General features: G+C 42.2%; 1 protein-coding gene across 2 annotated transcripts in view; it reads right to left on the bottom strand.

Annotated features, from left to right (window-relative positions):
• Positions 1 to 18,797: 18,797 nt before the first annotated feature.
• Pip5k1a (phosphatidylinositol-4-phosphate 5-kinase type 1 alpha) overlaps positions 18,798 to 25,994 on the bottom strand; it is a 47,897-nt gene continuing 40,700 nt past the window's right edge. For both annotated transcript variants that reach the window (XM_057792925.1, XM_057792924.1), the window contains exons 14-15: positions 22,823 to 22,868; positions 18,798 to 22,234 (exon numbers count right to left, since the gene is read on the bottom strand). In XM_057792925.1, coding sequence (XP_057648908.1) covers positions 22,232 to 22,234; positions 22,823 to 22,868 — 49 coding nt within the window. In that variant the 3' untranslated portion in view covers positions 18,798 to 22,231. The remainder of the gene's footprint in view (positions 22,235 to 22,822; positions 22,869 to 25,994) is intronic.

Here is a 25,994-nt window from a genome sequence, read left to right on the forward strand (position 1 = left end):
TCGGGTAGCAAAGGAAGGAGGCTCTCTGTGAGTGTGAAACCAGGCCAACCTGGTCTACATGACAAGCTCCAGCAGCCAGTGCTACAATTAAAAAAAAGCCTTGGGTGGCGCACGCCTTTAATCCCAGCACTTGGGAGGCAGAGGCAGGCGGATCTCTGTGAGTTCGAGACCAGCCTGGTCTACAAGAGCTAGTTCCAGGACAGGCTCCAAAACCACAGAGAAACCCTGTCTCGAAAAAAAAAAAAAAAAAAAAAAAAAAAAAAAGCCTTGCCCCAGGCGGGGAGAATCCCAGGTAGGGAGGCAGAATCAGAGGGATCTCTGTAAGTTCAAGACCGGCCTTCTCTACATAGTGAGTTCTAGGGCAGTCAGGGCTATGTAGAGACTTTGTTTCAAAAACCTGAAACAAAGAAGAAACTCCAGAGGGGGGAAACACGGAATGTTTCAGCTCTAAGTGAGGCATCTGGAGTTTGTCATGTAATCAGCGGAACTCCAGAATCTTGGTAGCTCCACCATTCCAGCTTTGCCACCTGCAGCAACACAGTTTCTCTCCTGGGCTCTTCCACTCCAGAGTGCAGCCCTCGCTGGCAGACATGGCCAGTCCTGGCCATTTCCAGGACCCTGGGATCTCCACTGCAACCAAAGCTCCACCTCTGCAGCTTCACGTAATAGCCTCTCAGAGCCTCTCCAAAGTGACTCCACCCCAGTTGCTCTCCACATCTCCATAAATCTCGCATCTTTCATGCCTTCAGAACCAGTGCCAGGTGGGTATTATCCCCAAGTCCCGATGTCAGTTCCTGTGCCTGCCCCCTGAACTACAGCAGTGTGCTGACCTTGGGGAAATACTACTATGCGTTTGCTTTCAAGAGGCAGAGAACCCCTTGAGCTTTTTTAAAAGATGTGTGTGTACACACATGTGCAGGTGCCTCAGGGGTTAGAAGAGGACATTGGATCCCCTAGCGTTGAAGTGACAGGTGGGTGTGGGTGCTGGCGACAGAACTCAGGTCCTCCAGAAGAGCAGCAAGCTGAGCAGCGAGTGCTCTTCCCCACTAAGCCCCTCCCCCGCTCCAGACTTTCTTTCTTTAAACAAATTTGGGTCCTGAGGAGTCTGATGAATGGGCCTGTGTCTTCAGACATTTCCCGGGGTCCCAGGCTTCTCCCCAGTGTTGTCAATCTCCTTAGCAATCACAGCTGTTTCCTCGGCACCAGCTTGAGCCTGTGGCTGTTCCTTTGCTTCTTTGATGGTTCAGCTTTTACCCCAGCTTTTACTCCAAGTTTTTATTATTAAGACTAATGAGGAGCATGTTTCATCTGGCGTCCAACTCTTGGGGCATGAATTCACCTTTGTAGCTTTGCAGTCACCTGAAGAGTCCAGAGCTGCTCGTGACCAGAGTCAATGCCCCGCCGGATGGGTTGACAATTCCTTTTCCTTTCCCCAAGCCCTCTGAGTGAGTCTGGGATTTTTCTGTTGCAGCCTCTCTGCTGCAAACTCCACAGATGCCTGCGGGGAGTTAGGTCCTCACCTCCCCGCAGCTTTACGAAGCTTCCACGCATGTACTTCTTCTCCATGATTTCCTGTGTGCGCTTTTCAGACAGACAGTTGTGGGCTTTCCCTGGACCCCCTCCTTGGCTGCTGCCAAACTAGGTAGCTGCCTTGAAAACCCTCTTGGGCTTCTACTGTTCTACGCAGCAGTAGCCAACCTCACATTTCATCATCTTCTTCATCACCATCAGCTGCAGATTTGGCGAGATTATTGGGATTTTTTTTTTTTTTTGGTTTTTTTGAGACAGGGTCTTTCTGTCACTTTGGAGCCTGTCCTGGAATTAGCACTTGTAGACCAGACAGATCTCTGTGAGTTCGAGGCCAGCCTAGTCTACAAGAGCTAGTTCCAGGAACGCTAGAACTGTTACAGAGGAAAAAAACAAAAGCAAACAAATGAACAAAAAAATCAAAAGGAGAAACTGAGTCATTTACTAAAGTTATACAGGGCCCAAAAGAAACCTTCACTAATTTTTTTAAACAAAGATTGACTTCTGCAGTAAATAGAATGATGCCAAATTCAGAAGCTAGACTAATAATAATTGAATCTCTGGCTTTTGAAAATGCTAATGTGCAATGCAAAAGGGTAATGAGGTCTTTAAAGGCAAGACCAGCACCCACAGAGGAATGCTTTCTGAGATAGTCAATACTGAATCTCATAACTGTGGAGATACTTGGAAAAGGGAGGTGATTTCCAGAGGTTTGGGGAGAAATCAAAATGTCAGGTGAACAGGGTCACCTAAATGGGGATTTTAGGCACGGCATTCCTAGAAACAATATTTTTTTCTAAGAATAATCCAAACAGAACACCTCTCCCTTCTGAAGTATACAGAAGGTGCGGCAAAGGCCAACACTGGATCAATGAATGTGGAGCAACAAGGACAGAAAAGGTAACCCTTTGCCGTTGGAAAATGCTTTGGGGGCCCTCACACAGACCCCTGTATCAAATTGTCCCTGTGCTATACAGCAGCCTTGAATGCTTGGGACAAGATTCAAGAATCAGGAAAAATAATCAAATCATATACTAAGGTTATACAATGCCCAAGAGAACTGTTTAACAACTTTTTGCAAAGATTAACAAAAGCTGTACAATTAGGGGTAGCAGATCCAGAAGTTAAGCAAGTACTCATTGAGTCACTTGCTTTTGAAAATGCTAACTTAGAATGCAAAAAGATACTTGGGCCCTTGATGGTTAGATCAGTACCGATAGACAAATGGATCCTACACACAGCCAATGTTGAGTCCTTTGACTGTAACACTGAGGCTAGGGATAGGAGAAGCAATTTCCGAAGATATGAAGAAACATCAAAATACCAAATGCTTTAATCGTGGTAGAATAGGCCATCTGAGAAGGGACTGTAGACAAGGCATTGCTAGAAATAATGTTTCTTCTGGGGATCACCCAAAATTGAAGGCCCCAACCTTCTAGGTGATACAGAAGATGCAGCAAAGGCTGATTGGACCAATTAGTGTAGAACAAAAAGATACAAACAAGGCAACCTATTATCACTGGGAAACTCCATGAGGGTCTCTTGCAGGCCCCCAGGTCAAACATGCTCCAGTCATTCCCAGTCACTGTAAAGGACATGCCTCCCCAGGAAAATTGGAAAGTCCAGTGTCTGCTATAAAAAACAATACTGCTCTGAATGATAGAATAACCATGTAGGATAAATCAAAAATTCCAAGAGAAAATGAAACAGTTTTTCTTTTGCTTATTAAAATATAAAGCATATTACAGGTATATCACACAATCCTACAGGTCAGGCAGTTATAGAAAGATCAAATCAAACTATAAAGGATATGTTAAATAAACAGAAAAGGATAAAAAGACTCCCAGAAATAGATTGCATAATGCTTTATTAGCCTTGAATTTTCTTAATGCTAGTGAAAAAGGAACAATGGCAGCAGAGAGGCACTGGATAATGGAAAAAAACTTTTGCATTAAATCAGCCAGTGTATTTCAAGGATGTGTTGACCTCAGAATGGAAACCAGGAGATGTGCTATGTTGGGGAAGGAGTTTCACTCTTGTTTTCCCAGGAGAAGAAAAGCTATGGATACCATCAAAATTAATCAAGATTTGGTTTGAAAGAGAGAAACCTCTTGAGAAAGAGAAATGACAGCTCATCCACAGAGGTGACGATCATACAGGTGGTAAGGGAACCTCATAAGGGTTGGGGTAGGGCTCTGTTCTTACCTTTGCAGGAAAATAGAAAATACTGATCTTTAAAAAGTCAAGAGACTTTGGACATCTAGATGCTTAAAGAAGAAAAGATAGCTGTCCAGAAAGAATCACCAAGCAAAGAGAAATCTGACTTATGGTACCAATATTCTCTGCAGGATAAAATTTCACTATCTAAACATACACATCTCCCTACTTCTCAGTACAATGGTCCCCGCGACTCACTTAAAAATCAAAGCTGGCTTTGGAGTTGGATGGTGACTCTCCTTCTCTAAATCCAAGTATGTTGTTAAAAGAAAAACTCAAGAGTTTCTGTCTCATATCAGGAGCCACCTGGTGTGGGACAGAAGGAAAATAAAAACCTAGGAACTAAGGTTATCAAAACTCTGCTTTCAAAAATTCGACTTCTCGCCGGGCGGTGGTGGCGCACGCCTTTAATCCCAGCACTTGGGAGGCAGAGGCAGGCGGATCTCTGTGAGTTCGAGGCCAGCCTGGTCTACAAGAGCCAGGACAGGCTCCAAAGTTACAGAGAAACCCTGTCTTTTTATCTCTATGGACCTTTCATTGAATATATGTCTACTTAAATTCAAACTTTCTGTGATATGAATAATGTTTAAGTTTTCCTCAGTGAACAATAAATCTTCCTACAGTAATCTTGATGTCTCCAGGAAGAAGATGGGGCTCCACAAGGATCCCACCTGGTTCATACGATGCCATTCAGCTGATAGCACCGCTTAAAGATCGGCTTTGGACTACAACCTGCTAGAACAATTTCAAGCTGAGATGATCCAGCTGCACAGACTCCTCTATCAAGGACCTGAGACAAGCTCTGTACTTTCCCATGATGCATAGATTGAATGATACAGCTTCTTCTCCTAGGACTTAATAATTAACCCAAATTTTCCTTTCAGAATCCCCTAAAGATTCCATCATCCCCCAGACAGTAGGAAATAAATAAAGCATTATGCAATTTTTTTCTGGGGATCTTTATTACTCCTTCCTGTTCATTAAGCCTATCCTTTAGAATTTGATTTGGTCTTTCTATAACTACTTGCCCTGTAGGATTGTGTGGTATACCTGTAATATACTTTATCTTGTAATATTTTTATTTTTTTTTTATTTTATTTTATTTATTTATTTATTTATTTATTTATTTTTTGGTTTTTTCGAGACAGGGTTTCTTTGTGGTTTTGGAGCCTGTCCTGGAACTAGCTCTTGTAGACCAGGCGGTCTCGAACTCACAGAGATCCGCCTGCCTCTGCCTCCCAAGTGCTGGGATTAAAGGCGTGCACCACCACCGCCCGGCAATATTTTTATTTTTTGCATAATGCTTTATTAACTTTGAATTTTTAAAATGCTAATGAGAAAGAAACAACAGCTGTGGAGAGACATTGGATAGTAGAAAAACTACAGAACTAAATCAGCCAATATATTTTAAAGATGTACTGACCTCAGAATGGAAACCAGGACATGTTTTATGTTGGGGAAGGGGTTTTGCTTTTGTTTCCATGGGAGAAGAAAAGCTATAGATACCATCAAAATTGATAATATTAGATTTGAACAAGAGAGACCTCTTGATTAAAAGAGGTGTTACCTCATCAAACAATGCAGTCATTCAATCTAAACTAACCTATAAAACTAACAAATGTTTTTCATTTGCTCAGACATAACTTGCCAAAAGCGAACCTCCCCAAAATTAGGTTAAGGTAAGATTTTGTTTTTGTCTTTCAGAATGAAGACAACCAGCTAAGGAGTCTGAAGACCACTGGACAAATGATACATATGAAGAAAAAGGACAAATCATCCAGAAAAAAAAAAAGTCTCAAGAAAAAGAGTAAATTGGTCTATTGATAAATCACATTTTCAGCAGGATAAAATTCAGAGATCTACAGAATATGGCATTTAAGATGTTTTAATAACATAAGGGTTTTTTATGACAATGAGACATGTCTGTTCTTGGCAGTACCAATCTATTTTAGAGAAGATGATGGGCATCGAAGAAACTCCATATGCAGTTTACCTTCTTTGTGGCAAAAGTTAGACACGGAACAAGAAAGTAGCCTTGCCTCAAATACTGACAGTATGCTGTCCAAATTGGACAAGCAGGACAAAAGGAAAGTGACCGCCCAACTTCGCCATGACAAGTTAGGACAGCCCTTCAGAATACCCTGTTTCACAGAAAAGTCTGTCAGATATTTTAGACCTGTAAACCAAAGATGGATGTCCCAACGAATCTTGGGTGACTCTCCAGGAAGCCAGTTCTTTCTGACATTTTCACAGTTTTTGTAACTTGCTTGCTTGCACTTCCTGTTTACTCAGGTAATATTATTTCCTTCTTGGGACTCTGAGGGAGTTGAAGACTAGCTAGTCCTCAAAAGATAGTTTTGAGTTGGTAATGCAAGTTAGGATAGAAAGTGAATTAGATACAACACTGTGGCCTCCCCAGAACATTACAGATTAGAATATTTTCTCTGAATTTGTCAAGTGCTAATAGATTGGACATTGCTTGTATGTTTTTGGTTTTTTGAGACAGGGTTTCTCTGTAGCATTGGAGCCTGTCCTGGACCTTGCTCTGTAGACCAGGCTGACCTTAAACTCACAGAGATCAACCTGCCTCTGCCTCCTGATTGCTGGGATTAAAGGTGTGCACCACCACTACCTGGTCAAGACTGTACATTGTTGAAGTAATTCTTGACTGCATATATTGTATATAGTTATTGTACTTATTGTATATAGTTTTTCTATGCTAACTATATTTTATTTTTGACAAAAAGGGGGTAAATGTGATAATTGTTTATGTTCTGACAAAGCTTGCCACTAGTTAACCATAGAGGTCTTGATGTCTGGACAAACGGGAGACAGGAAGTGATATGTTTGGGTGGAGAAAGGAGGTAATAAGGTGGGGCACAGATAGGAGCTCAGCCCTTTTGGTCAGAGTCAGAGAGGTAAGAGGTGACTGTGGCTGTTCCTTCGCTTCTCTGATCTTTCAGCTTTTACTTCGATGTTTAGTTTCGAGTTTTTATTATTAAGACTAGTTAGGTTCATGCTTCGTGAACCCACTGCTGTCCTGAAACCTTCCAAGCCAGACAAACCTGGTCCATCATCTCCCCATTCAACTTCACTCAGGTTCTCAAACACAGGCAGAATAAAGCCAGACTCCAGACCAAACACCACCACAAGAATGGTCCTTACCCCAGCTCACAACAGTCCTAAATCCCCTGTGCAACTTCATGAGCTGGGACTCCACTGTCTGTGTTCTTATCTTCCAAACTTCCAAAGGAATGGTCCATGACGCTCTTCCTAAAGCAGTTAACAGCTTTCCTAGCCCAGAGTTCCAAACTCTTTTACATTCCTCCCACATAATAATTCCAAAGGCCTAAAAGTCGTGTGGCTGGTTTACCAAAGAACTAACCAGTTTTTTTTTGGGGGGGGGCGGTGTGGGGGTGGGAGATGTAGAAGAATTTGGGACTCTGGGCTAGAAGAACTTTTGCATACTGTAGGCAGAGCTTAGTGGGGCCATTCTGACAGGAAATCGGGGCACCAGAAGACCGAGAGGAGTGTGGAGCTAGCTTGTGGGGATTCAGAGGAAAACAAAGCCACACAGCTGTGTTTCTGTCATGAGAGGCGCTGGCTGCTTTTCACTACATCGGAGAACTTGAGTAAGACCGAATTTAAACTTCTAAGTTTGGCAGAGATTTCATAGCAAGTATCTTAGCTTCTTTTCCTGCTGCTGTGACAAGACACAGAAGCAACTTGAGGAAGGGCTTCCTTTAGTTCATCTTTTGTTCTTTTTAGACAGGGATTCACTGCAGAGCCCTTCATATCTGACTGGCTGGGCCCTGGCATCTCTTTCTCTCCCCGCCCCCAGCCTAAACCCCTCCTCCTTACTCTCCCTGCCCAAAAGTCCGGCTTATACCCCCTCCCTCACTGTTGGCCATGCACCAACAGTGCCTTAGGTAGACAAGGTAAAACAGCAACACAGCTTTACATAATTAAACAAATGCAACACATCTTTGCATAGTTAAACAAATATTCCGCAACAGTGTGCACCAGCACTGCCCAGCTTAGCTGTTTATTATTTAACATACAGCTAATCACATGGTATCCAGTCAGGAGACAAAGAGGGAGGAAAACATACAAGCATATAAAACTATTTTATACAGTCCAAGAACCCTTGCCCAGGGACTAGTGTGCTCATTGTTAAGAGGAATCTTTCCAGTCAGGTGGTGGCACACGCCTTTAATCTCAGTACTGGGGAGGCAGAGGCAGGCAGATCTCTGAGTTTGAGGTCAGCCTGGTCTACAGAGTGAGTTCCAGGACAGCCAGGACAGCCTGTCTTGAAAAAACAAAAAAAACAAAACAACAACAAAACCTGGTGAGAATTTGGTGTCTGGGTGTGTTCTAGTTGATAGGAACCATCACAGTAGGCAACATTTCATCTGTGACAAGGGTAGTTATTGTATTTTGTTGAGAAAAATAGCTCAAAAATCCATGCAAGGCTAGCGAAGAGTTCAAGAATAAGAATATAAAAATGTAGATTCTAAAAATAAGAATGTAGAAATAAAAAAATATAAAGTTGTAAGCCTAGGAGAATGAGAGCAGACTGTCACAGCTCTCTCAGCAGCTTGAGGATGAACCATTAACAATGGGTTACTCCACTTTACAACCCGTAGCTCTGTTTACAAGGCTGAAGCAGCGCTCTGCAAACTGAGAGCCTAACATCCCCTGCTATCCTTGATTAACACATCTAGAGCTGAGTTACCTTTAGGCGACAGATCTATGACCTCTGGGTTACACATTATCCCTGCTCTGTGAAACCGGCAGCATCTAAGGGGAGAGCACAGGGCTCAGTAAACACTGCCTGGAAGGACCAAGAAAGACAATAGATTAAGTACAAACACTAGTTTAACTGAAAAACTCTGTTAATACAGATTGTAAAGTAAGGCAATCTGTATCTGAGTTTTACCTCGAGATTGTAAAAATTCCTTTGTTCAGATCTAATGCTTGGCTCACCTTACTTTTAGAAGGTGGACTCAGAAACCTGCCTTCGCCACAGCCTTACAAAATCTATCCTTGCCTGTGGTCTCAGCTAGCTGATAAGCTTTTTGTGCTCCATGATTTTTAATTTTTTTTCCTGGAATCTGGTTTCTGAAATAAAGGTTGCTTCTGGTTTATTAGACTTTGGTGGGCTGTCCCACCAAACACACACATACACATAGCCACAAAACACACACACACCACACACACATACACACCACATAAACATCATTTTAAAATAATTTTATTTTTATTTGTTTTTGAGACAGGCTTTCTCCAATGTAGCCCTGGCTGTCCTAGAACTCACTCTGTAGATCAGATTGGCCTCAAACTCAGAGATCCGCCTGCTTCTGCTTCCCTGAAGGGAACCAGGCAAAAAGCACCTTGGCCTGAGCACCATCATTTTGACTTTGGACTCTGTTACCTGTAGGGTGAAATGAAGTTCAGGTTCCTAAGTCCTAGGGAAGCTGAGAACTTTCCAGTGACTGACTAACCTCCTTCCTAAACCATAGAGATAGTTGTTATGAACCTTTAGTTCTCTAGAAACATTCTGGCTATTCCCAACAACAGAAGGAACAAATGAATCTGACTGGTTGGACTAAAAGGCTGGAAATGTAAATCAGTTGACAATGATGAAACACACAAGGAAAGCCCCTAATCTTTAACTTCTATTGGTAAAAATGTAACTGTAACTTGGCAACAAATGTGTGTGATTTTTGTATTTATAAACCGCATTTCTGCCCCTGCTGAGGGCTGTCAGGAAGAAAAGGGTTCTTGAGTCCTTGTCCTACAGCCCTGATTGATCAGTGATCTGCTTATGTGGTGACTTATTAAAATATTGGAACCCATAAGTGTAGGCAGAAGTTTTCTGTCTTGCCAGAAGCTCCCAAATAATCACACAGAGGCTTAATATTAATTTTAAATGATCAGTCAATAGCTCAGGCTTATTACTAGCTAACTCTTATATTTAAATTAACCCATATTTCTTTTTAAAATTTTTTGCAATTATTTATTATCATTTTATGTGCATTGGTGCTTTTCCTACAGGTTTGTCCATGCTAAGGAGTCAGAACCCTTAGATGGAGTTACAGACAGTTGTGAGTTGCCATGTGGGTGCTGGGATTTGAACCCAGGACCTCTAGAAGAGCAAGCAGACAATGCTCTTAGCCTCTAAGCTATCTCTCTAGCCCCTAACCCATATTTTTTAGCTATGCTTTGCCATGTGAATTGGCATGACATGCCATCTTGCTTCTCTTTGTGTCTCTGATGACAACTTTCGACTCCACCCTTTGTGTCTCTGATGACAACTTCTGACTCCACCCTTCATCCCATCAGTCTTAGTTTAGCTTTCCCGCCTAACTTTATGCTGTTCAGCTATTAATCAGTCAGCTTGTTTATTAGACCAATCACAGCGACAATCTTCACAGTTTACAAAAGGTTGTGGTGTGAGAAGTCCTTCTGTCTTTGTGTTGTTTTTATTGGCTAATGAATCAAGAAACTGCTTTGGCCTATAGCAAGGCAGAACTTAGATTGGTGGGGAAAACTAAACTGAGTGCTGAGAGAAAGAAGGCAGAGTAAGAGAGATACCATGTAGCTGCTATCAGGAACAGCGGAACCTTGTCCATAAGCCACAGCCAATCAGAAATGTGATGATTGCCACTTATGTTAGCCAGTCCTAGATAGGATGACCTCACTTCCTTTAGAATTCCTTCAGCTATGTAGAAAAGGAGCTTGTGAGCTTCTCTCGGGTCACCATTTTGCCTTTGTGTTGGATGTGCAGACCAAGCACGCTGGTTCTTTTTGCTCTCAAATAAATGCTCTTGCTGATGGCATACATGTCTGATAGTCTTTTCTGGGACTTCTCCTGGACCCGAACGAGAGAGAGAGAGAGAGAGAGAGAGAGAGAGAGAGAGAGAGAGAGAGAGAGAGAGAGAGAGAGAGAGAGAGAGAGAGAGAGAAAGAGAGAGAACGTCCTACCTACCTTTATATCAATGCTACAGAAGCTGAGTCATCAGAGAATGGAATCTCGGTTGAGGAATGCCTCCCTAATGATCAGGCTGCAAGCAAGCCTGTGGGGCATTTTCTTAGTGATTGATAGGGAGTGACAGCCCACTGTGGGTGGTGCCAGTCCTGGGCTGCTGGTCCCTGGATCTGTAAGAAAGGAGACTGAGCAAGCCACGTGGAGCACATTAGCAAGCGGCTCCCGTCCATTGCCCCTGCTCCAGGTTCCAGCCCCACCTGAGATCCTGCCCTGACTGCTGTGGTCCATAGCATTAGGCAGTGAGAACTCGGCGGACAAGTCACAAGGCTAACCCACTGAGATCTGGCACCCCGATGGAGGGGCCCCATAGCAAGGCATTCGGAGTATTTGCTTTTTGAATAATCGCTGTCCTTTCTGTAAATTCTCATGGAAGCCATAGCGCTCCCTTTCTATGGTGGGATTCGACCCCAAAAGCTCAGCAGTGTATTAATCAATTACTGGGCACAATTTTCCTCACATACTGGCATATTGAATGACCTTTCTCCAGTCCCTGGGGCTCTGATGGGAAAATATTCACACAGTCAAAAAAACACTTTGTTCTCACAGTCAGTGTGGGCTGATTCTTTTTGTGTTTATCTGATTGGTTGGTTGGTTTTGTTTTTCGAGACAGGGTTTCTCTGTAGCTTTCGGGGGTCTGTCCTAGAACTAGTTCTTGTAGACCAGGCTGGCTTCGAACTCACAGAGATCTGCCTGCCTCTGCTTCCCGAGTGCTGGGATTAAAGGTGTGCGCCACCACCGCCCAGCAAAAAAAACCAAAAACCTTTATTTTTTGGAGATATATGCTGGACCATTATGTGTCTTTATTTGTGCAGGTATACCCATGATGGCCATAACTTTTAATAAATGTGATTACTGAATCATTTTTTTCTAAGCTCAAAGCAGTTGCCCATTAAAACATGAGTGTCAAAGGTGCAGTGTACATATTTTAATTTTCCAAATTCTGTAAAGGGGAACATGTCCATCTGCCAGATTTCATTCCTTTGAGTACCCTTTGGGTTATTCCCTGCAGGTAATGGTATTTGGTTATAGAAAGAGCATGTAGGACATTTATTTATAATCTCCTTAGCTTACTGCCATATAATAGAAAACTTTCTTTAAACCTTTACTATTAGCCGGGCGGTGGTGGCGCACGCCTTTAATCCCAGCACTCGGGAGGCAGAGGCAGGCGGATCTCTGTGAGTTCGAGGCCAGCCTGGTCTACAAAGGGAGTTCCAGGACAGGCTCCAAAGCTACAGAGAAACCCTGTCTCGAAAAACCAAAAAAAAAAAAAAAAAAAAAAAAAAAAAGAACCTTTACTATTGAAATTTTTTAAAATATTTATTTATGCCGGGTGGTGGTGGCGCACGTCTTTAATCCCAGCACTCGGGAGGCAGAGGCAGGCGGATCTCTGTGAGTTCGAGACCAGCCTGGTCTACAAGAGCTAGTTCCAGGACAGGCTCCAAAACCACAGAGAAACCCTGTCTCGAAAAACCAAAAAAAAAAAAAAAAAATTTTATTTATTTATTTATTATGTATACAACATTCTGTATGCATGTATGCCTGCAGGCCAGAAGAGGGTGCCAGATCTCATTACAGATGGTTATGAGCCACCATATGGTTGCTGGGAATTGAACTCAGGACCTCTGGAAGAGCAGACAGTACTCTTAACCACTGAGCCATCTCTCCAGCCCTTGACAGGATATTTTTAAATAAAATTTTGAGGCCAATCTGATGGTGGAAGTCAGAAAATAATCCCACACGATTCAGAATTATAAATAATAAAGGGTTATTTATTTAAGGGAGACTTACAGATCACTGGCCTACATAACAGTCCTCTGCACAAACGGGGAACAGGAACAGAGTCTAGCAGCTGGAAGTGAGAGACCAGACACATGCTTTACATAGGCATATATAGTATAAGAGGCCACGCCCAAGTGGGCTGGTAACTTACAGACTACTGGTGGTAGGAATTCCTACAGCATCTCCCCCTTTCATTGAAATAAAAAAGTTCTAAGCCTAATACAAAGTTATATACAATAAGAACAAATATATCAAGCAAGAAACGTGATAAATGTTTCAATAATTATCCTATTCTAATGAGTTTAAGTCTTGTATAATAAATAACTTGGCCAAGTCATAAGAGGAAAGTAACTACAACTATCTAGTCTTCAACTCAACCCCATCAAAGATCTGAAAAGTGAAATATTACTTGAGTGTGCAGGAAATGCAATCAATCAACTTCCTAAAATTTGAAACAAATGACAGAGACAACTGGCTACCTGGGCAATCACCCAAAGTCTCATTTGCAGTGTTGGAGCAACCAACATTGGCTAAGGCCTAGAGTTACTGACAGACCATATTCAGAGGCAGGAAAATTTTGAAAACTATCTTAACCTGTCTTGGCAAGATTTGACGGTCCTTTTTCTTGTATCCTGATGAATGTCTAGCAGACTCTTTCATGAAGCAGGAACCCCAAATGATCATCTCACCTTTAGGCAAGTTCAGCAGCCATTTTCTATGGGTCCTGTATGTCCAGTTTATCAAGCAGTCCAGGCAAGAGCAGTTTTTTTTCCAAAATGGCTAACCAACTAATGGGCGTGGTCAATCGGTAATTAACCAGACCAGTTTAATAAAATATATTCAGCTTTAATAAATAGAAGAAAGGGAGCTTACAAACCCAGGATTCCAGCGATTCAGGAGCGCAGGAACATAAAGAGAAAGAGCAAGTGCAGATGGATGTTTTTATTGGCTTTGTGTGTCCCCCTTCAACCAACTCCATAAGGAGCCTCTTTGATGCCCATCTTCCTCTTGAAGTAATTGGTGCTGCCAGGAGAAGATGTGTCTCACTGTCATAAAAAGCCCTAAGTTATTAAACATTTTAAATGTCATATTCTGGAGGTCTCTGAAAGATTTGAAGAATATCTATCTAACTGAAATATCTCTATATATCTAGAAAACCTAATTAACATGACTACAAACTTGACTATTATAAATGATTATCTATTTATCTATATTCCTTTTATTTTATACATTTTTATTGATATTTATTGAGCTCTACATTTTTCTCTGCTCCCCTCCCTGCCTCTCCCCTCCCCCTTCAAACCTCCTCCAAGGTCCCCATGCTCCCAATTTACTCAGGAGATCTTGTCTTTTTCTAGTTCCTACTTCCCATGTGGATCAGATCTATGTAAGTCTCTCTTAGTGTCTGCATTGTTGTCTAAGTTCTCTAGGATTGTGGTTTGTAAGCTGGCTTTCTTTGCTTTATGTTTAAAAACCACCTATGAGTGAGTACATGTGATAATTGTTTTTCTGTGTCTGGGTTACCTCACTCAAAATAATGTTTTCTAGCTCCATCCATTTTCCTGCAAAATTCAAGCTGTTGTTATTTTTTTCTGCTGTGTAGTACTCCATTGGGTAAAAGTATCACATTTTCCTTATCCATTCTTCAGTCAAGGGGCATTTAGGTTGTTTCCAGGTTCTGGCTATGACAAACAAAGCTGCTATGAACATAGTTGAGCACATGTCCTTGTGGCACGATTGAGCATCCTTTGAATATATACCCAAAATTGGTATTGCTGGGTCTTGAGGAAGGGTTTTCCTAATTTTCAGAGGAATTGCCACACTGACATCCAAAGGGGCTGTACCAGCTTGCATTCCCACCAGCAATGCAGAAGTGTTCCCTTTTCCCCACAACCTCTCCAGCATAAGTTGTCATCAGTGTTTTTGATCTTGGCCTTTCTTACAGGTGTAAGATGGGATCTCAGAGTTGCTTTAATTTGCATTTCTCTGATGACTAAGAATGTTAAACAGCCGGGCGGTGGTGGCGCACGCCTTTAATCCCAGCACTTGGGAGGCAGAGGCAGGCGGATCTCTGTGAGTTCGAGACCAGTCTGGTCTACAAGAGCTAGTTCCAGGACAGGCTCCAAAACCACAGAGAAACCCTGTCTCGAAAAACCAAAAACAAAACAAAACAAAACAAAACAAAACCAAAAAACAAAACAAAACAAAAGTTAAACATTTCCTTAAGTGTCTTTCAGCCATTTTAGATTCCTCTTTGAGAGTTCTCTGTTTAGGTCTGTACTCCATTTTTTAAATTGGATTATTTGATCTTTTGGTGTCCAATTTCTTGAGTTCTTTGTATATTTTAGAGATCAGACCTCTGTCTGATGTGGGGTTAGTGAAGATCTTTTCCCATTCTGTAGGCTGTCGTTTTGTCTTGTTGACCGTGTCCTTTGCTTTACAGAAGCTTTTCAGTTTCAGGTCCCATTTATTGTTTCTCTCAGTGTCTGTGCACTGGGGTTATATTTAGGAAGTGGTTCCCTGTGCCAATGTGTTCAAGTGTACTTCCCACTTTCTCTTCTATAAGGTTCAGTGTGGCTGGCTTTACATTGAGGTATTTTTTTCCATTTGGGACTTGATTTCTGTGCATGGTGATAGATACGGGTCTATTTTCATTTTTCTACATGTTGATATCCAGTTATGCCAGCACCACTTGTTAAATATGCTTTCTTTTTTCCATTTGATATTTTTTTGCTTCTTTATCAAAGATCAGATGTTCAAAGATGTGTGGATTGATATCCCGGTCTTCTATTCGGTTCCATATCTATATTTCTTTTTTTTTTTTTGGTTTTTCGAGACAGGGTTTCTCTGTAGCTTTGGTGCCCGTCCTGGAACTAACTCTTATAGACCAGGCTGGCCTCGAACTCCCAGAGATCCGCCTGCCTCTGCCTCCCAAGTGCTGGGATTAAAGGCGTGCGCCACCACCGCCCGGCCTATATTTCTTAATTATACATTTTTAAATGAACTGCACAAGCACAATACCTGTGAGTATATATATATATAATATATACACACACACGCACACACACACACACGGTATAACAAAATTGACCTTAAATTTGTATCAATAAATCAAGATCCATACCCATGCAAATCTTTATAGCATATCCCCCTTTAAATGTAAAAAAAATTATAAACAATATTTGAGAATATGGGCATAGTTCTCTAAATTGCTTCTTGCTTTTTATTGGGCGAAGTAATTTTTTGAGGGGTGTTCAAACCTTTCAGGGGGTCTTTGTCCATCAAACCACTTTAGTCTGGGAGGATTCCACAGGTTCTCACCTCTGTGGAAACAAAAAACCTCTTTTCCAAAGCAACATATCCTTAGACTCAAAATTTAAAAACAAGATAATATAATATACATGCTGGTTTAGCTTAGCAGCCCATACTATGAAATGTCTCTCCATACTTAGCTCTTTCACAGTCAAAAAAAATTCAAAGAAGACACAATAATTCACTTAATCCAGACTCTCTGTGTATAGTCCACCTTTACGTGACTTATGTATTTTTACTCTATTACTTTTTAATATTTAATTATCTTTGTCCCTTTAATCTGTGACTGTATGTACTGTCTCTTTAAAGACTTTGTTTTTAAACCATTTATTTATTTTTATAACTCTCTATACTTTTCTTCTATCTCCCAAGCCTATGTATTTATCCAACTCTGTGACCCATTTAAAGGTCTTTTATATCTGAATTTGTCCTATTGTGTATCTGTAATCCTTCACTGTCCAGGAGTGCGTTTTAAAAACTTAAGTGGTGCCATTGCTTGGGGAAATATGGTACTTCCTGCTTGCCTTGCCCAGTCCAGCATGGTGGAGCTGCTTGCTGCCTCCGAGAGCCATGCACAGTGCCCCATCTCTAGGCACAGTTGGTCTATGTTGCTATTAAGCAAGTCGTACCAGTCTGCTCACAGATCCCACTCAAATGCTCTGTAGCTGGACCTCCAGAAAGAGTCAAGAGTTCGTGCTGGCAACATGGCCCAGAAAGCCGGCATTTTAAAAACACTGCTTTTTTCATGCTACTGGTGAATCAGGAAAACATCTCTTAATGAGCCACCAGCAAAATGCTGGCTACCAAGATGCCATGCTTAACTCTGGAAAAATCTGCTGGATACTACGTAGGCTGAAGATGGATGCCCCAACAATACAGAAGAACTTTGGGTGACTGTCCAGGCAGCAAGATGTCTCTGTCAATCCTAGAGTTTTGGAAGTTGCTTATAATGCACTTTCTGTTTACTTAGGTAATATAATTTTCTGGAGTCTTTGATGGAGTTGAAGAATTTATAGTTATAGTTTTCCTTAGTTATGGTAAAAGACAAAGTAGATATAAATAGTATAACTGTAATTCTTGCTTGATACCTGTTGTATTACATGTAATTTTACTATGTTAAAGTTAAAATCTTTTTTATTTAACCAGAAAAGGGGAGTTGATATGGGAAACCCCTCTATATGCTGTGATTACCATTAATGAATAAAGAAACTGCTTTGGGCCTGTAGCAAAGCTATAGGAGAACAGAGCTAGGTGAGGAAAACTAAATGGAATGCTGGGAAAAAGAGGTAGGAGTGAGGGAAAAGCCATGTAGCCCTGCTGGAGACAGATGCTGGAACTTCAGCCAGAAAGCCACAGCCATGTGGCAATACACAGATTAAGAGAAATGGGTTAAATTATGTAAGATTGTCGGGTGGTGATGGCGCATGCCTTTAATCCCAGCACTCGGGAGGCAGAGGCAGGCGGATCTCTGTGAGTTCGAGACCAGCCTGATCTACAAGAGCTAGTTCCAGGACAGGCTCCAAAGCTACAGAGAAACACTGTCTCGAAAAAGCAAAAAAAAAAAAAAAAAAAAAAAAAAAAAATGTAAGATTTAGCTAATAAGAAGCTAGAGCTAATGAACCAAGCAGTGACTTAATAGTTTCTGTGTTATTATTTCAGTTCTGGCTACTTAGTCCCAAAATAATCACACAGTTGGTCAATTTCTGTGCTAGAGGACCAGGCAGACCCGTATGGGATGGCATGTGTGTTATATATATGGGACAAAGCCTATTCCTGATTATATCTTGAACCTGAATGAAAAATGAAGTCAATTCTTTTTTCGAGACAGGGTTTCTCCGTAGCTTTTGGTTCCTGTCCTGGAACTAGCTCTTGTAGACCAGGCTGGCCTCGAACTCACAGAGATCTGCCTGCCTCTGCCTCCCAAGTGCTGGGATTAAAGGTGTGTGCCACCACCGCCCAGCTAAAATGAAGTCAATTCTGTATCATCTGGTATAAATTCAGTGGTTTCAATATGCAAGACAACTCTGTATATTGCAAATTAGTAACTATATCGAGAGGTTTTTTAAAATCTTCTTAGTACTGTGAGAATAGCATAAAATTCTGCCTTTTGGACATAATTATAAGGGCTTTTAAAAAAATATTTATTTATTATGTATACAATATTCTGTGTATATGCCTGCAGGCCAGAAGAGGGCACCAGACTCCGTTACAGATGGTTGTGAGCCACCATGTGGTTGCTGGGAATTGAACTCAGGACCTTTGGAAGAGCAGGCAATGCTCTTAACCTCTGAGCCATCTCTCCAGCCCAATTATAAGGGCTTTGTTCCACCTTCCTTGAATCTTCTGATTTGTAACCTGCCTTTCCTATTTGCATCGGTATAAAATGTAAGGGCTTCAGTTATTGGTACATCATGCTCAATTCAGGGAAGAATCCAAGTAGTTCTCTTTATAAGGTTAATTCTATTGCTTTGGGGATAATTGCTATTAATCTTTCCTAAAAAAAAAATCAGCACAGGCTGATCACAAACTTGCTATACAGTCAGAGGATCAAGAACTTCTGATCTTTCTCCTTCCATGTCCTGAATGATGGGATACAGGTGTATAACCACAGCCTTTCATGTTGTGCTGGACAACTAAACCAGGGCTTCAGGCATGCTTGGTACTCATTGGAGAGCTGTATTTTCAGGCTGTCCAACACCCACTGCTTGCTGACTACCATGCACAGTACTTACGTCCCTCGCTGTATCACAGGTAATGACTGTGTGTTTTACTCCTGGACACTTTAACTCTTGATGGCCAGTTTACATCTTTTGATCTCCCCGTCTCATTAGTTGCTCAGGAGCTGCTGCAAGTGTTTGTAATAACTTTTTTTTAAAAAAAAAAAAAATCATTACTTTAGGTGTCATCAATTTATTATGGAAATTATATACATGATGATATAATTCAGAATACCAGTAGGATGAGCAGCTTCATGTGATCCCATTTCAACAGTGATTTCAGTCCCCATATTCTCCAAGAATGTCCTTGTCACCTAGAACCACCTCCACATTGTGGGATAACTCCGTCTCCACCGTTTCCTTAGCCAGCTCATCTCACAGCTACCGCTGCTGCTTGCAGCTTTCCTGGACACATGCTACCACCTTTGCCTAGAGACTCTGCTGCACTACTCTCAACCTTCCTAAACCTTGTACAGACATGATTCTAAATGATCTTCACAGAACAGGGAATACTGGTATGAAAAAGAACAATGTTTAGTTGACTTGCTTCCCTAGGCTGACAAGACAACTCAGTCAGGAAGTACTTGCCATACAAGCACAAGAACTTGATATACAGAAGGCAGGCACAGTGATGCACACTTGTAATTAATTCCAGCACTGGTAAGAGACTGAGAAGGGGTTCCTGGTGCCCACTGGCCAGCAAGACTGCCTACTCTGGTGACTTCTAGGTCAATGAGAGACCACATCTTACAAAACAAAGTGGATAGCACTTTTGGGAAAAGGACACTCAAGGCCGTACTCTGTTTCCACATACATGCAACCTGTACATTTGTGCAAACACACACACACAAAATCTGATTCTAAAGCTTCCCCATCTCCAGGCATTAAAATGAGCCCAGATCACCAGTCTAGTTTCCTACTGAAGAGCATAACAAAAGTTTATACAATTATCTTGGGGGGGAGAGGGGGGCTGGAGAGATGGCTCAGCGCCATAGGGCACTGGCTGCTCATCCAGGTCCTGAGTTCAATTCCCAGCGACCACATGGTGGCTCACAACCATCTATAATGAGATCTGGTGTCCTCTTCTGGTTTGCAAGGACACATGTAGTACAGAACACTGCATATACAATAAATCTTTAAAAAAAAAATAAGTTTAAGTGTTTGCCTGCATGCATATATGTGCATCATATATGTGCTTGGTATCTACAGAGCTAAGAGGGTATCAGATCCTCTGGGACTGGAGTTACAGAGGGTTCTGAGGCTCCTTGTCTGCACTAGGAACTAAACCAGCAAGTGCTCTTAACCAGAGTCCTCTTTCTGGCCCCAGAAAAAAAAGGAAGCCTCCAGCCAGGCAGCGGTGGTGCACACCTTTAATTCCAGCACTTGAGAGGCAGAGGCAAGAGGATCTGTGAATTCAAGGCCAGCCTGGTCTACAGAGCAAGAGCCAGGACAGGCTCCAAAAAAAAATTACAGAGAAACCCCGCCTCAAAAAAACAAAACAAAAAGAATCTCAAATCCTTGAGTTAATAGACTGAGTTACAATCTACTCAAGAGTTCTTCAGGGGGCTGGAGAGATGGCTCAGTGGTTAAGAGCGTTGCCTGCTCTTCCAAAGGTCCTGAGTTCAATTCCCAGCAACCACATGGTGGCTCACAACCATCTGTAAAGAGGTCTGGCGCCCTCTTCTGGCCTTCAGTCATACAGACAGAATATTGTATACTAAATAAATAATTATTTTAAAAAGATAAAAATAAAAAAATAAAAAAGAGTTCTTCAAGTTTAAACTATTGCAGTCGGGAACTGAAGCCACTGCTCTCAGCTTGAATCACACTTCAGCTGAAGGATGGGGAGGCTGGGTGAAGATTTTGTTCATGCTAACACAAACTGAGCCTGGGTGGAGGAGAGAGCTGGAGCAGAGGGGATGTGGAAAAGATCCAAGAAGGCTAGGGTGTGGCTCAGCAATCAGGCACAAGTTCTTTCTCCTTGGGTTTAGCCCTAGCACCAACAACTAAGCCCATAACAAACAGCTCTAAAGACAGGGCAACAAGGGAGATGAGAACGATCATGCACACTATGTACATGCATGAAAATGTAATAAAACCATCATTATCAGGGTAGTCAAAATATTTAAAATTGGGTCAAGTATTTGATAGAATTTTAATACATGAAAACCAGGTATTTATTCCTTTATAACGCATTTGTCATTTTCAACAATACAAAGAAGAGACAAATAGTAACATTCCATAAAAATGTTGACACCCCATGTCCTTTTCCTAATCCAAGCCCTCCCGCAAATATTCCCTCCCACCCCTTACAGAACTTTGTCCTGAATACACTTAAATACATCATAAATAGTAAATTATGAAAAAAAATAGTAAGAATTGTTTCTTTCCTTCTTGTAAAAAAGAACATGGCAGCAAAGACAGGCAGCCAGAAACTGGCTGGGGGTGTCTAATATAGACAGTTACTTAGGGGTAGGCTAACTTGATATCAAGGTAGGACGGATTGGAAAAGTAACAACATGGGATTTCAACAGCCTGCCTGCAACACCACGCACCGCCCCACAGGTCGGGCCAGAGAGGAGAGGGTTTGTGAGACCCACTTCCAGCTCTCTAACAAAGCAAGGGGCAGGTCAGGTGACATGGCGATCACCCTGCTGAGGGAAGTCTGTGGCTCCCCAGGAGTTTAAGAAAATATTCTCTAACCTCATAGATACGGACTGCCTGTTACACAGACACAAGTGTCCCGTCCACCAGAGCTCCACAAAGAGCAGAATACTGTTGGAAATAAGGGAAGGACAAAGAAATCTCCTTTGGAGAATGGTCTAAAATCATTTGATAATTCTTTATATTTAGAAAAACTATTAGAATACATTCCAAATTGCAAAATAGTAATAACTGTATGACCTGGCGGTGAGTAGAGCCTTGCTGAGAAGGTCTACTCTCCTAACAAGGCTGCCCCATTGTCTAACAAAGGGTGCAGGGGGCCGTGCCCCTCACCGTTCCCTTGGCCCTAAGTGTGGGAGAAGAGCAGCTGCTGGCGGGGCACAGCTTTTCTACTTCAAACACTAGGGCTCTTCTCAACACTTCTACAACTTCTATCTGAGACTGACTTGAATTTACAACATGTGCTGTTTGTTCTTTCCCTTTTGTGAGGAAGAAAGAAGGCTGGGGGTAGGATCATCCTTACTCTCCCCCAAAAAGCCTTTAAAACAAATCACTGGGGTCTTCTCAAAGACCAGAAGGAAGAGCGAAGGTGGAACCATGTCCAACTAGTCTGTCCTGAGGAAGTAAGAGTCCAGCTCCAGGAGAAAGGTGAAGAGAAGAAAACCACCTCGTCCAGCAGCCCCACCTCCACACAAAGAATGGAGTGTGAAAAATATTCAGTTACATAGGCCATGGCTGCCCGGGGAAATTCATGCCACCCAATGCTCGAGTGGTGAGGACACTGCTGTCCTCAACTGTCAAAGGCACTAATGCCCAGAGGAAGGAGAGGACTGTGTTGGGGAGCCCTGCTAGCTCCTCTCCTCTTTTGATGACCAAGACGACTCAGCATTCCTGGGGCAAGGGCTGACATCTTGGGATCAAAGTGATAGTAGAGTCTTGTTTCAGGTCTTCTCAGGCTCACTGCTCACTGAAAAGAGAAAGAATGTGAAGTTGACCATGAAACATAAGACAAGGAGGCAGGAAAGGAATCAAGTTTGTTTCATCTTAACTAGAAAATTGACTTTTTTCCTTTTCTTTTTAGTTTCCACTTCCAAAGTATAAAGTTGTTTTTGGTTTTTGTTATTTGTTTTGTTTTTGGTTTTTTTGACACACTGTTTCTCTGTGTAGCTCTGGCCTTCCTAGAACTCACTCTATAAATCAGGCTGTCCCTGAACTCACAGACATCCCCCTCTGCCTCCTGAGTGCTAGGACTAAAGGTGTGCGCCACCAGGCCCTGCTCCAAGTATGAGATTTTAAAACCACAAACCTTTTTATTTTGGGGAAACAGAATCTCACTATATAGCCTTGGCTGGCCTGGAAAGACCAGGCTGGCCCTAAATTCTGTTTTCCAAGTACTGGAATTAAAGGTATGTACCATCATGTCTGATCACAAAACCTTTTAAAAGCAAGGCTCAAGGGTATACCAATATTTCCCAATCAACTTTTTGCTCTGCTCCATCAGTGGTCCACTTTATACCCTGCATGCATTCGCCTTCCCTAGACCCCAGGTACTCACATGAGTGAACTCTGACTCTGCAACTTCAAGCTTTTCCAAGGTTGAACTAACAAGAGGAGAAAAAGAGAAAAGGCAGAGAATTAGAAGACAAAGGGGGTTGTGGGTGTAGCTCAAGTAGCAGAAACATGTACAGCATGTAAAACCCTGGCTTCCACCCTCAGCACATCCAATGTCAACTATATTGCCTCTTCATATTCCTTTTAAGATTCACAAAACATGCCAGGCGGTGGTGGCACATGCCTTTAATCCCAGCACTCGGGAGGCAGAGGCAGGCGGATCTCTGGGAGTTCGAGGCCAGCCTGGTCTACAAGAGCTAGTTCCGGGACGGGCACCAAAGCTACAGAGAAACCCTGTTTCGAAAAACCAAAAAAAGAAAAAAAAAGAAAAAAAAGAAAAAAAAAGATTCACAAAACACAACTGAAGAGATGGTTCAGTTCATAAAAGGAGCCTGCTGCTCAAGCCCGGCAGCACTGAGTTTGATCCATGGAACTCACACCACAGTGGAAGGATTGACTAATGCCACAGAAAAGAAGACCTAAGAAGCTACTAAATTTAAGCCAGGCACAGTGGTACATGCACGCAATTCCAGTTACTTGAAGGATTGCTAGCTACAGAGTAACTTCAAGGCTATTCCGGGCAACCTTATGAAATACTGTTTCAAAATTCAAAGTCAAAGGTTATGGTAGCAAACACCTTTAACCCCAGCATGTAGGAGGCAGAGGTAAATGAATCTTAGCAGTCTAGTTATTATCTAACAACTCAAACAAGCAAAGAGAGCTTTGAGTAGAGCATGGTGATATAATGCTTAGTGCCTAACATAAACAGGCTCTAAATTCAATCACTAGCACTACAAAAAAACAAACAAAAAAGAAGTTACGAGATTAAAAACTGTTTGCATTTGGTGTGTGTGTGTGTGTGTGTGAGAGAGAGAGAGAGAGAGAGAGAGAGAGAGAGAGAGAGAGAGAGAGCGCGCGCGAGAGCGCACACGCCACAGCATGCCTGGGGAGGGGGGTCAGAGGACAAGCCACAAAATCAGTTCTTTTTACACCATGTGGGTTTTGAAGGTCAAACTCATCAGGCTCGAGGCCAAACACCTTTAAAGGCTAAGCCATTCCACTGGCCTGAAGCTAATACATTTATAAGTATTATTGTTTTAATTAGGTTTTTTGTTTGTCTTTTCAGACAGGGTCTCATGTGACTAGGATGGGTCTCTATGTAGCTGAGGGTGATTTAAACTCCTGATTCTCCTGCTTCCCTTTCCCACGTCCTACAATTACAGCATGTGCCACTGGCCTTGCTACAGTAGTACTACTCTAAAGCACTTCCTCTGACCCCGTTTTCCCTTCTGTCCACATGGTGGAAGGTGATCTCCAAAGTTGCTCCCAGTACTATCTGCTTCCTAACCTGTCTCCTGTCTCCACTGTAGGCTGCACTCTGAGACTTTCTTTTACAATACGATGCAGCAGAGGTACAAAAATGTCAGTTCTAAGGCTAAGTTAAAAAAGAATGTGATGGCTTGTTCTTTTGAGACAGGGTTTCTCTGGCTGTCCCAGAACTCTCTAGGTAGACTAGGCCGATCTTGAACTCATAGATTCACTTGCCTCTGTCTCCCTAGTGCTGGGGGATTAAAGGCATGCACCAACACTGACCAGCTAAGTGGCTGCTTCTTGAATGAAGGTTTTCTTTGTTTGCTCTGAAGAAAGCTAGCTATAGAAAGGAAACGACAAGCAACTAAAGAGTAAGTACCACTGGCCAACAGTCTGTAATGAATTGAGCACCCAGTTCAACAGCCTTGAAAGAATTAGATCATAACAACAGCCATAGTAACTGAGCTTGGAAGATGATCCTTGCCCTACCACCCCCATCCGTTGCCAAACTTTGTTTGTTTTTGTTTTGGGGGGGAATTTCTCAAGACAGGGTTTGTCTGTATAGTTTTTTTTTTGTTTGTTTGTTTGTTTTTAGCCTATGGGGTCTACCTTGTAGACCACGTTGGCCTCAAAATCAGAGATCCGCCTGCCTCTGTCTCCCGAATGCTGTGATTAAAGGTTTGCGACAACATCTGATCAAACTTTTGGTTCTTTGAGGCAGGATTACCTTGGCAATCTGTAACACAAAATGTAGTCCGTCCAGGCTGACCTCATGATAGTCCCCCTACCTCAGCTTCCTAAATGCTGGGACCATGTGAGCTACCTACCATGCCTGGCTCAAACTTTCCTTTTATGTGGTGTTAGAGATGAGCACAGGATCTCACAAGTGCTTGTTAAATGTTCTGTTACTGAGCTTCATCACCCAGAACTGAGGGAGAGGCTTAGTTGAGACAACTGCCTGGTCTAAGAGTTTCATAGTAACCACGAGTCCCGAGCCAAAGGCATTCAGCTATGTTACACCTAAACTCCTGACCCACAGAAAACAAGTCAACAGCCGGGAGGTGGTGGGGCACGCCTTTAATCCCAGCACTCGGGAGGCAGAGGCAGGCGGATCTCTGTGAGTTCGAGGCCAGCCTGGTCTACAAGAGCTAGTTCCAGGACAGGCTCCAAAACCACAGAGAAACCCTGTCTCGAAAAACCAAAATAAATAAAAATAAAAAAATTAAAAAAAAAAAAGAAAACAAGTCAACAGTGTTATTTCTTTTTTTATTATTTATTTATTTATTTTTATGTATACAGTGGTCTGTCTGCATGTATGCCTGCACACCATAAGAGGGCACCAGATTTCACTAGAAGGCAGCTGTGGACTGGAGAGATGGCTAACTTACTGCTCTGGCATAGGACCTGAGTTCAGTTCCCAGCACGCATCCAACTCACAACCACCTGGAACTACAAGTGAGCCAATGCTAGTCCCTGTGGCACCTGGCACACGATACACAGACATACATGGAGAAAAAAATACTCATACACATAAAATAAAGGGAAAAATAATTAGAAAAAAAAGGAGAAGAAAAAAAGATATTTGTGAGCGAGGATTTTATCTAATGGAGTAAACCTAGTAGGAGTCACAAGAAGGAATGACTCTTTCCTAGAATTCTACCAGCAGAAATAAAGCTAACTTACCAAGAAGTCCTAAGACAAAGCAACACCAAGCAGTCACTAGAGGCTGCTACCCAAACATGCACGCACGCACACACACAGAGTTAAAAATTTCTTATAAAAGTTGTGGGGTTTTGGTGGGGCAG

The sequence above is a fragment of the Chionomys nivalis genome, chromosome 18 (genome assembly GCF_950005125.1).
Source record: "Chionomys nivalis chromosome 18, mChiNiv1.1, whole genome shotgun sequence".
NCBI classification, from domain to species: Eukaryota; Metazoa; Chordata; class Mammalia; order Rodentia; family Cricetidae; genus Chionomys; species Chionomys nivalis.